Here is a 12694-nt window from a genome sequence, read left to right on the forward strand (position 1 = left end):
AGAAGCCAAGAACAATGGCACTGGGTTTTCATCCTACTGCATGTACTGGCTTTTTGGGGAGCCTAGTCTGTTTAGACGCGCACCTTCCTGGACCTAGATGGAGTGGACCTTGGACTTCCCACAGGGCAGAGAACCCTGACTGCTCCTTGGACTGGAAAGGGAGGGGGAGGGGAGTTAAGGGAGAAGAAATAGGAGGTGAGGAGGAGGCAGAAATTTTTAATAATAATAATAATAATAATAATATGAAATAAAAATAAATAAATACAGAAAAATAGAAATGGGTTAAATTAAGATGTAAGAGTTAGCCAATAAGAAGCTAGAACTAATGGGCCAAGCAGTGATTTAATTAATACAGTTTCTGTGTGATTATTTCAGTTCTGGGTGGCCAGGACAAACAAGCAGCTCTCCTCCAACAATATGCAGCTCAGTCCAGTCTCCTTCATCTACTTCTACCAGGAACACCACACCCACAGCTCCTTCTTGTCATATGACCATCCAATCCACAGCATTTGAATGATTCCTGGGTCCTTAGTAATATTTCCCTCCTTTGGATTCTAGAAATGACTCGAGTGTTAAAAGCACTTGTTGCTCTTGAAGGGGACCCTGTTTTTATTCCCAGGACCTACATAGTAACTCACAACCACGTGGAACTCCATTTCCAAGGAATCCATCTATATCTTCTGACATCCCTGGACACTCTGTGCATGAGTTACACAGGCACACATGCAAGGAAAAGCATTCAGATACATAAAATTTTAACAAGATTTAGCCTTAAAAGAAATAAAATAAAACAAATATTTTTTTTAAGGTTCAGTATCCCCCTTTTGCCCGGGCAGGATCCCTGAGCTGCCAGGAATCCCTGATCCTGTGCAGTGGAGTTCCATCTGGATTGAACCTCCACCTGGCGATAGATGAAGAAAATGACTGAGCCCCACATTGGAGCACCGGACTGAGCTCCCAAGGTCCTGATGAGGAGCAGAAGGAGGGAGAACATGAGAAAGTCAGGACCGTGAGGGGTGCGTTCACCCATGGAGACGGTGGGACAGAACTAACGGGAGATCACCAACTCCAGTTGGAATGGGACTGATGGAACATGCGACCAAACAGGACTCCCTGAATGTGGCCGACGGTGGAGGCTGACTGAGAAGCCAAGGACAATGGCGCTGGGCTTTGATTCTTCTGCATGGACGGGCTCTGTGGGAGCCTTCTCAGCTTGGTTGATCACCTTCCTGGACCTGGGGGGAGTTGGGAGGACCTTGGTCTTAACATAGAGTAGGGAACCCTGATGGCTCCTTGGCCTGGAGAAGGAGGGAGGGAGGGGAGGGGAGGGATGGGGGAAGAGGAGGGGAGGAGATGGAAATTTTTAAATATAAAAAATAATAAACCATATAAAAAAAGATTCAGTATCTGCAGCCGGGCTTCCTGTATCATTACAGTGAAATCGAAAAATTTGAATTCTATCACAAAGCACAGCATTCACATTTATGAGGCCTTTTTCATGTGCTCAGCCATATAAATGTAGGTTTTTAGTTCTTGATTTGATCACCTGCACTGAGAGAGAGAGAGCCCCCAGATAATCCCTCTTTAGTGTTTTGAATCAAGCCTGACAATCAGAGGTTTCCCTCTGCATTCCTTGTTGTGGGTGTTGCAACACAGACCGGTCACTGTTAGGAGATAAGACCACAAGATAAAAAGACTGGACTACATAAAAAGGGACAAAGGTCCTCCTCTACTCCCAGAGTATAAAGGCAGAGCGCCTCAGCCTTGGCCACGAGCCTGTCATCCTCACTGGTCACCATGCTGGACTCAGGGCTGTTCCTAATGGCCATGCTGGCCTGCCTGAGTGTCATGGTCTTGGTGTCTGTCTGGAAGCAGAAAGTCAGGGGGAAACTCCCTCCAGGACCCACTCCTTGGCCTTATATTGGGAATTACCTGCAGCTGAATACAAAAGACTTGTACAGCTCCATCACAGAGGTATCACCCAATGAGGGGATGGATGGGACGTGGGAGTGTGGCAGTCTGTGATTTTGCATGTTCTTTGTGGCAGATGATGCATAGGGAGAGGCACAGTCCTATGATGGGGGAATTGGGAAGGCTTGGAGCTCCTCCAGATCTTTGGGTTTTTTTCCAATCGTTTGATCGTTGATTCCAAGTAGGATGACATCACAGTATCTAACCTTTGTGTACTGGTCCAGTTAGGTGAACAACTCACCTAACACCTCCCATCTACTCCACATCAGCTCAGTAAGCGCTATGGTCCCGTATTCACCATCCACCTTGGACCTCGCCCGGTTGTGGTGCTCTATGGATACGATGCAGTCAAGGAGGCTTTGGTGGACCAAGCCGAGGAATTCAGTGGACGAGGCGAACAAGCCACCTATAATACACTCTTCAAAGGCTATGGTGAGGGGAATGCCACACTGGGAAACATGGCTAGGGACACTTGTTGGCCTCATTTAAGTAGCTTGTCCCCCTAACTCATCACCCCTTTCAAGGCTGTGGGTCCTCTGCTCTTCTCTCCACATCAGTATTGAACGTCGCCTCTCACTGTGTCCCTCCCCATCCTGTCTAATCTGTGACCTTTGCTCCCAGCTGCTCTCTACCCCATCTGCCTCTTCTCCCTCACTAAATGTCTGCCTTTGGTGCATCTGTCTTTAAGAACCTTTGGACATCCTTCCAGATTGAGGATGACATCCTCCTAGATTAATTTACCTGATATTTTTATCTTCCTAAAGCATTTTAGAATTATGTACTTAATGTTTCTGTGTATGAGTGTTTGCTTGTGTGGTTGTACATGCACCATGTGTGCCCCTGGTGCCCGTGGAGAAAACCAGAAAGGTCATCACTCTTCATAGAGTAGGGGTCACAGCAGCTTGACAGCTGCTGTGGGCATGCCTGGACGGGAACCTGGGTCCCCGGCTAGACAACAAGTGTCTTTATCCACTGAGCCTTCTCTCCAGACACTGATGTTTTTCCATTTTGCTGCCTTCACCTTCCACATTCCGTCATAACTCTTTCTCTTTCCCTCCCTTTCTTCCTCTGATTTGGGAATGACCAATGTTATTTCCTTTCCTGGGAACCTATGGCCAACTGCCTCCCTCTGCTTTTCTTGTCTCCCAGTACTTATGTTTCTAGACCAACTCGGAATCATCACAAACATTGTTTCCAATGACCCTGCTAAGTGCTCAGCAGCTGCCTGCAGTTTTAAATGCTGTGTTACATATTTCAGATGTTTTCTCGAGGATGAGTCTAACTCTCATGAAACGTTATAGTCCAGAAAGTGCTGGCCATGGCTGAAAAACTTCACACTGGCCTTGAGCAACAAAGTGTTTGTTATAGGCAAGAAAAGGCAAAATACAGAGAAAGCACAAAGCACAACTATCTTTATACCATTAACTCTGTGGTGACTGTCTAACAAACAGGAGGTGTCTGTTTCCTTGAAGAACTGAGAGAGACACAAATGCCTACCGCTATCTAGTGTCAAAATACAGAAGTGACCACAGCCCAGGCCACAAAAACAAAAGCAGAGCCAGGGACAAGGGCATGTTTGTGTGCAGCCAGTCCTTGCTTTACTGGAGATTTCAGCAAATCTGTCTGGCCATGGGATTCTTGGTGCTTTCACCATTTCAGAGACCCAGAACAGCTATCCTCTGAATCTCTGCTTTTGCCTGGTTGCTGCTGTTTCTCTTTGTCTGGCTGAATTGTTCCAACTGTCTTCTTCAGTTGGGTGTTCATGACACAGGGACTGTGTTTGTAATTCCTGTGTTCTCTCTGTCTCTATCCCTCTGTGCCTCCTTCCTTTGCTCTTGGGCCTCCTCTCCAGTGTGGGACTTGGTCTTCCCCAGCGCCACTCTTCGTCTTCTCTGCCTCCATGTTCTCACCTTTTCAGGTGTGTCGTTCAGTAGCGGGGAACGAGCCAAACAACTCAGGCGCTTCACCATCACAACACTGAGAGATTTTGGTGTGGGCAAGCGTGGTGTGGAGGAGCGTATTCAGGAGGAGGCAGCCTATTTGGTCAAGATGTTACAGGGCACCGGTGGTAAGCAAGAGACCCTTAGGTGTTTGGGCAAGAGAGGGAACAGCCCCAACAGCCTGTGGGTTGTGGAAAAGAAGGGTGGGGAAGAACGTCTAGAAAATGGTCCCTGGATTCTGATGCCCGGAGTGTGGTCCCTCATGCCAAAGCCCACATCATCTGCTTGACTCTTATCTTCCTCATAATCCCTATGTCTTCCCAACCACGCCATGCCTCTCAGGAAAGCCCATTGACCCTACCTACTACCTGAGCAAATCGGTCTCCAACGTCATTAACTCTATCGTCTTCGGGGACCGCTTCGACTATGAGGACAAAGAGTTCCTGTCGATGCTGCACATGATGGGGCAGATAAACAGGTTTGCAGCTTCCCCCATGGGGCAGGTAAGCAACCAGCTCTCCCTTTCACCTTTCTAATGTCCCACAGCATCTGTCCCCACAGAGGGCATGGACCACCCCAATTCTCATCCCCACAAACATAAGCTGCCCCCAAGACCAGTCCTTACCCTCAGACAACTGACCTTTACTTCAGAACCCATGGGAGCCATGCAGAATCTAAGGACACCTGGATATCTCTCAGAGGTTTCCCTGACGACAAACTGGGAGGGTTTCCCCAGCTTTCCTTAATTTCTAACAAATCCTCTGTGTGGTCCTTCTGAACATCCAAACCCCTGCCCAGGGGAGACACATAGCTCCCTTAGGTCCCTCCTTCATCTGCCAAAGCAAATCCAGTAAAATTATTTGGCCCCTATACCACTGCCCCAAATATCCCACCGGGACAACTGGACAAGAGACATCTGCTTGTTCCACGTGAATTCAGAAATGAGTAAACAGGCAACTCAAAGAAAACACCTAAGCACAACTCTCTGGATAGCTGCTTTCCCAAACACCCAAATGAGTGTCTTCCAGTCCCGTACAGGACACACCAAACAACCAAATGAGTGTCTTCCAGTCCCATACAGGACACACCAAAAAAACAAAACATCTGACAGGTGTGCCTCATGCCTTATAACCTGAACCATCCCAGGCTGAAGACCTGACTATCTAGAAAACAGATGCTAATCTCAGACAACTATGTAGACAGCTAAACAGCCTGCCTGGATGCCTAAACATCTAGGTTCCCCCATTGCACTCAGGGGCTGAATGTCTATTAGTGTGCCCCTTTGATCCACCTCATGTAAATTGTTGGACAATGGACATCTGTTTAGCCCACCTATGAAACTGCTGTCTGTGGGGCTGCAGTGACAGCTCAATGGTTAGGAGCATGCACTGCTCAACTCCTAGAGGACCTGAGGTCAGTTCCCAGCATCCATGCTGGGCATCTGACAACTACCTTGTCTTAGTTAGGATTTATTATTGCTGTGAGGAGACACCATGACCACAGCAACTCTTACAAAGAAAACATTTCATTGAGGGGGCTCACTTACAGTTCAGAGGTTCAGTCCATCATGGCAGGGAGCAAGGTGGCATGTAGGCAGGCACGGTGCTAGAGAAATCGCCTAACGACTTACATCTTTCAGACAACAGGAAGTGGAATGACATATTGGGTGGTATCCTGAGTACAGGAAACCTCAAAGCCTGCCCCCACAGCGACACATTTCCTCCAATGAGGCCATACTCACTTCAACAAAGCCACACCTCTAAAGAATACCACCCCCTATGAGATGATTATGGGATTATGGGGGCCAATTGCATTCAAACTACCACACACAAGTAACTCCAACTCTAGGGGATCTCAGCTCTAGGGGATCTGACTTTGGACACCTGTACTAACACATGTGTGCAAAATTAAAAGTAAAAAATAACAAAATGAATACAAAGAGTTTTTTTAAAATGAAGAAGAGTTGTGTGTGAAATCTAGCCTCCTATAAACACATTGGTACCAAATGCCTTGAGCCAAGAAACACTGCCTGAGACAAGTTCCTTTCCCATTGGGCATTGCCACTAACAGCTCTCTCTCCCATCCTTTCTCTCCTGCCCCCAGCTCTATGACATGTTCCATGCAGTGATGAAGTACCTGCCTGGACCACAGCAACAGATCATCAAGAATACACAGGAACTGGAAGACTTCATGATCAGGAAAGTGAAGCAGAACCAGAGTACCCTGGACCTCAACTCCCCACGGAACTTCATTGACTCTTTTCTTATCCACATTCAAGAGGTGATTCCAGCATCTGTGGGATGGGAGGTCCAACACCAGGCAGCTGGAAACCACTCTAAAAAGGAAGGAAGAACTGAGGCCCGTTAAGCCCCCAAGATGCTCCTCACAATCCCATTTATAAATAAACATCCCTCTTCCATCTGCTGAACCGTATCCAAGCCAGGAAACCAGCAAGCAGATTAGCATGCTAACCCATTTTCCAGCAATGTCCCCTGCAAGACACAGTTTTCAGTACATCCTGCTATTACATGCTTAGCATCCCCTGAAGCTACTGAAAAAGACTGTGGAGCCTACATTTAACAAATGAGGAAACTGCCCAGGGTCTCTAAGTGGCCAATCAACCTGACGTCATACAAGTGTATCCCTAACACAATCCCTTGCCTCTTCGCTTCTAAGGCTTTTGCTATGAGCCACCATGATCTTATCATTTCATATCTTGATTCTTAAATGTACATGAGTGGCCCAGGAAACCTGGTTTTTTTTATGTGACATCAGAGAGCTTCACAGACAGGGAAAAAAATGACATGGAATTCAATAGAGTGTGAAGGTCAAGGGTCTGGTTAGGGACTCTTCTATGGGTTGTTTGAGGAAGCAGTAGAGATTGACATTTGAATTCTGGGTCTGTGTCTCACCTGTCTCCAGTGATACACTCCATCATGGCCTCTGTGGAGTGGAACTCTTCCTCACAGTCCTTACCCCTCCCTTGATACATGTTATAACTATGAAAAGTAACAACAGAATGACCATTAAAGGACAGACAGTTGGCTAGAGAGAGAAGCAAAATTCTCACTCAAATCCATGACCCTGCACATGACCTGGAGGATACCTTTCCCACCCTTGAGAGCTGGATCCAAAGACAACTCCAGAAGTGGAGCCCACAGAACTTCAGTGGTTCCACCCTGAGGAACCTAATCTGCAATTTCTGGCTGTTGAGGGGAGGTGACATCATACTGCTTAGTCACGTGGGTACTGGTAAACTGCCCTAGCTCAAGTAAAGCACCCCTCACCCATACGCATGCAGCTAACCCTATTCATAAGCAGCAACCGCAAAAATGATATGAGACAATTGGAGGGGACTTCTTAGGAACAAGAAAGGGTTTGATGGGAGGAGAAAAGAGAAAAGAGGAGATAATAGGTGGGAATATGTTAAAAATACATTTCGAATCATGTCTGAAAAATGAGGACACAAGGTTCACTGGGTATGGAAGGGGTCTAACTAGGAGGATTTGGGGAAAAGGTCTGAATATACTCACAATACAATGAGTGAAAATTCTCAAAGAATTAATAAAATATTTGTAAAAAAATAACTAGAAAATTTTTAGACAATTAAAACCTTTAATGTCCTCCAAAGGAACGATAAACTGATGGATGGATTTCTCTCTCTCTCTCTCTTTCTCTCTCTCTCTCTCTGCAGGAAAAGAACCCCAGTTCAGAGTTCCATATGAAGAACCTGGTGATGACATCACTGAACCTCTTCTTTGCTGGTTCCGAGACAGTCAGCTCCACTCTGCGCTTTGGCTTCCTGCTGCTCATGAAGCATCCAGATGTGGAGGGTGAGGCCGGCTCTGGAGCATGGAAGTGAGAACCACAGATGCTCCAACCTCCTTTCTGAGCTGACCACAACCTCTACCCAGTCCCTGAATGCTCAGGCATACCCTGCTATGCAGAGCCAAGGGAATATAAAATGCTCAAACAGAGCTTTCATTAGCTGTTAAAATATTAGACATTTTCAAATAGATTTCCCACCGGCTGCCAGACTCCTGAACTCTGGTCTACGCCAGCTCTCTTCCCTGTTATCCCCTCATGATTCTATCATGAGAAGGATCAAATGGCACTGGCCAGCATTTAGGTGTGAAGATGTGTTTTAAATGGTCTATATGCATGTTATTTACAGATTCATGTAATACAAACTGTTTTATATGTTTGAACTACGGCACTTGCTCTGTATTCCCTAGACTCTTAAATACAACCCACCTTGTCCTCTAGCCAAGGTTCATGAGGAGATTGACCAGGTGATTGGCAGAAACCGACAGCCCCAGTTTGAGGACCACATGAAGATGCCCTATACCGAGGCTGTGATCAATGAGATCTTAAGATTTGCCAACTTTGCTCCCTTGGGCATTCCTCGAAAGACTATCAAGAACACCACATTCCGTGGCTTCTTCCTACCCAAGGTACAGCCACACTCACCCAGGAGCGGTCTCCAGCCCTCTTCCTGGTGCCTTGATACCCCTTTTTATCTACAGCTATCTAACCCCACTCCAATTCCTCCAATCAAAGAATCCCCCAGCTACTATGTCAGCCTCCCCAGGATTCTCTGATTAGATTGCTGTCACCTCACCTTGACTCAGTACTTTGGGAGATTCATCCCCGTGCCCCCAGCTTCTTGTTTCAGGGAAGCAACCTGATTTCTAACCACTCTTCTGCCTTGATAGTCACCAACCCCTCTACTCCTGTGCTGAAGGTCAAGCCTGTGTTCCTCCAACAGCCAGTCTCAGAACAAGCACTCCCTTGAGCTCAAATCTCCTACCACAGGCCTCACACATCACATCCCCTCTAAACTCGTATTCCCTAATGCCCCTCCCTCAGAGACCCCCAAATATGTGCCATCCAGTTCCTTCATCTGGGACCCTAGCACTTCTGTGAGGTATTTTCTCCACCAACCCACCTTCTCAGATCTCTTTCCTTCTCCCTTCCAGGACACTGAAGTGTTCCCTATACTAGGTTCTCTGCTGACAGACCCAAAGTTCTTCCCTAATCCCAAAGATTTCAACCCCCAGAACTTCCTGGACAACAAGGGACAGTTGAAGAAGAACTCTGCTTTCGTGCCCTTTTCCATAGGTAAGAAAACACAGGCTTGCTGGACCACTGCTAATATCAACAGGGTAGCTCATCCCCTCTCTGGGATGCAACCTAGCATCATTTTCCCGTGTCGAGTTCCTATTGGAATCTAACTTCCAGTCAACCAGGTGCAACCCCTGTACCTCTAATGCACTGAGAATCTGGACACAGGTCAAAGGGTCAATTGGACTCCTTTCAGAGACGGGGGGAAAAAGCAAAGTTCAAATTGAGTCTGCCATCTTTCCCAAGCCATGCAAGCAATCCTTCAGACTCTTTGAAAGGAGACAACAGCACAGCATCCATATTTGAGAGCAAAACTGGTAGAGGAAGCATCTTGACTTCCCATCGCTCCAGCCTAGAATGGGTCACCCCACTTCGTGTATAGGGAAACCAAGGTTCAGAGGGGCTTGGGAGTCTTTCATGATGATCCCTCGGGCTTCAGCACTTGGGTCCTTCTCCCCAAGGGAATGCAGCTGTGCACATGGACTAAGGCAAGGCAGCAGTGAGAGTTCTCTGTGTTCCTCCTCTCTCTCCTCTTCAGGAAAGCGCTTCTGTTTGGGGGATGGCCTGGCTAGGATGGAGCTCTTCCTCTTCTTCACCACCATCTTGCAGAACTTCCGTTTCAAGTTCCCAAAGAAACTTGAAGACATCAATGCGTCCCCCAAACCTTTGGGATTTACCAGGATCATACCAAGTTACACCATGAGCTTCCTGCCCATCTGATTCTAGGCTCAACCAAAGTTGAGCCTTGGTTGCTCAGAGGGAGGGAGAGTCTGGAGTGAGGCCAGAATGAAGGCAAAGCAAAGGGAAAAGGTGAAAGCTGGGGGTTAAGAAGGGACCACGTGGCCGGAAGAAAATTTAAGCACCTACTTAAATTGTGTTGGTAATAAAACTGATACCATGCAGTGGTCAGTGGTAATAACAGCTGTCAGTCACTGAGCAAGGGTTCCTGGTCAGCTCTGCCAAAGTTGTCCCATCATCCTCTTATTTGGGACTTAAAACCAAAGAAGAGTAGAGTCATGTGTCCCTCAGCCCAGTTTCCAGGTTTCAAGGATGTAACTTAACGAACTTGAGTCTAAACTCTGGTTTAAAAGACTCAGGTTAGCTATGCTTAGGGCACAGGACTTGAACCCCAGCACCCAGGAGGAAGAAGTGAATGGATCTCTAGGAGGCCAGCCAGGATTATACAGTCAGACATTGCTCCAAAACAACAGCAAAACCCCTCAGTTTATATTGCATTCCCACAGGCCATAGAGCCCAGCTTGTTCTTGAGGAGAGATCTGTATCCAGCCATTTGGGCAGGGCTTTTGATGTTCTGTTGAGGGAGTAGTTTATTTGTTCTTGGGGTTTTTTTTTCCCCTTTTTCTTTTGTATATCAGTCATTTGTTTGGGTTTTTTTTTTACATTTACTTATGCATGTAGGGGGTAGGGCATGCCATGGCATACATGTAGAGGTCAAAGGACAAGCTGTGAGAGTGTGTTCTCTCCTTCCCACATGTAAAGCATAGGACTCAACTCACATGGTTAGTCCTGACAGCAAGGGGTTTTACTCACTGAGTCCTCTAACTGGTTCATTTAGGAAGTTCTTATTGTCAGCCTTTCCTCAGCTGAAACCACAGGGGCCTGGGATATTATTGCGCATTCTGAACAGTCCTGTCTGGTGTCTTTCTTCCTTCCTGCCCTGGCAGGCAGCTGATCTAGCTCCAATACACACTGTCCCACAGCCTTGCTTTCTCATACCCACCCCAATTGCCAGGGCATCTGTGCCACACCCTGCAACCCCCACCCCATGCCAGGTAAGCCCATTGTGGCTGAATCAGCCCACCTGGGACATAGGAATAAAAGCACTTTGGCAGCAAGCAATTCAAGAGAATAATGAATTATCATAGATTGGCAAGGAAGCGCGTTTCACGCATGGAGTACACATGGCTGTGTGCTCACCCATTCCCCTCAGTCACATGCCCATGTACTCTGCATGTGTTTCTGAATGGGGGGGGGGTCTCTAGAGCTCAGCTGCAGGGCACAGCTAAAAGTATTAGAATCTCCTGCTTGTTCTCACGCAATTCAGTGTAAAACCTGTAGGAGACAAAAATCCTTAAACACTGCACAGTCCAAACACCTAGACACATCAGCCTGGATTCCTTTGAGTCCTAAATTAAATGCTTCATGCATAAGTGAAGAGATGCCTCAGCAGATAGATTACCATGCAAGCCTGACAATGCGAGTTCTAGCCTCGGAACCTATGTATAACTATGGATACGTTGGCACCAGCTGTAACCTCAACATTCCTACGGTGAGATAGGAGAAAGGGACCAGAGAATAAACCAGAAGCTCCCAGGCCTAATAGCCTGATGTATGCTATTGTCTTCATTAGGGTTTTTTGTTTTGTTTTGTTTTGGTTTTTCTATGAAGAGATGCCAACCATGGCATCTCTTATAAAAGAAACATTTAATTGGGGCTGACTTACAGTTTCAGAGGTTTAGTCCCTTATCTTCATGGCAGGACATGGTGGCATGCAGGCAGACAAGGTGCTGGAGAAGGAGCTGAGAGTTCTACAGCTTGACTACAGGCAGCAGAAGGGGGCTGTGTACTACACCGGGGGTGGCTTGAGCATATTAAACCTCAAAGAGCATATTAAACCTTCACAGAGACTCCAAAAGGCCACAGCTTCTCCAACAAGACCCCACCCCATAAAAGTACCACTCACTATGGGCCAAACTATCAAACACATGAATCTGTAGGGGTCATACTTACTCAAACCACCACAGACAGGCAGGGACAGAACAAGAAAGGCTATATCAGACAAGGCAGCAGGAGAGAGCTGTCCCCTGAAAGTTGCCCTTTCACCTCTGCATGTGGTGCATGCACTGGAGCACATTCATGCCCACACTCAAACATGCACAATTTATTTAGTGTGATTGTTATACACAGACATAAACCGAGTCCTCCCTTCTCCCTCCCCCCTCCCTCCCTCCCTCTCTCTCTCTCCCTCTCTCTCCCTCTCTCTCTCCTTTCTCTCTCTCCCTCTCTCTTCCTCTGTCTCTCTTCTCCCCCCCCCCTCTCTCTCTCTCTCTCTCCCTCCCTCTCTGTCACACACATGACAACTCACTTTTTCAGGACTATGTCTCCAGAATTGTTAAATTTTCATAATTTCCACCAATCAATTTCCGTTACTCTATTGTTGGCAATGCAGAATCCATTTGTGCTAAGGACTGAGGGCTGAGGGGACCCCAACCCCCATTGCCTGTATTTTCATAGGCACTCTAGCTAGTAACCCAGTGTCACAAACCAAACACATTATCCCTGTGGATCTCTCCTAAAAGGCCTCTGGAAACCTCAACTCAAGGGATCAGAACTTTGGATAATAAAACTATCAAATCCTAAAACTGCTGAGTCTACAGTTTAGAGTCTCAGGTTCTCAGAACCCAGTACTTGCCCGTCACTGATGTCTTCAGAGGCCACCATAAACACATCTTTGGGAACTTATCCCAGTCACTTCTGAGATAGCAAACACCAGAACTCCCTGCTGAATATCTCCCCATAATGAGTTGAGGGAGAAAAGGTTGAAAGGAGAAACTGGGGAGACCTGACGGCAGGAGCTGGGATGGAGAATGGGGAATAGTCTTTGTCTTCTAAGACAGAGAGAAAGAGAGCAACAAAAA

General features: G+C 46.9%; 1 protein-coding gene across 1 annotated transcript; it reads left to right on the forward strand.

The window, feature by feature from the left end:
* Positions 1-1752: 1752 nt before the first annotated feature.
* On the forward strand, positions 1753-9951 carry LOC119820576 (cytochrome P450 2A9). The gene is made up of 9 exons (XM_038339053.1): positions 1753-1974; positions 2241-2403; positions 3890-4039; positions 4254-4414; positions 6015-6191; positions 7606-7744; positions 8178-8365; positions 8891-9032; positions 9574-9951. Exons 1-9 carry the CDS (start codon positions 1798-1800, stop codon positions 9753-9755), a joined length of 1479 nt encoding a protein of 492 aa, XP_038194981.1. The 5' UTR covers positions 1753-1797; the 3' UTR covers positions 9756-9951.
* The last annotated feature ends 2743 nt before the right edge of the window (positions 9952-12694 follow it).

The sequence above is a fragment of the Arvicola amphibius genome, chromosome 8 (genome assembly GCF_903992535.2).
Source record: "Arvicola amphibius chromosome 8, mArvAmp1.2, whole genome shotgun sequence".
Classification (NCBI taxonomy): Eukaryota; Metazoa; Chordata; class Mammalia; order Rodentia; family Cricetidae; genus Arvicola; species Arvicola amphibius.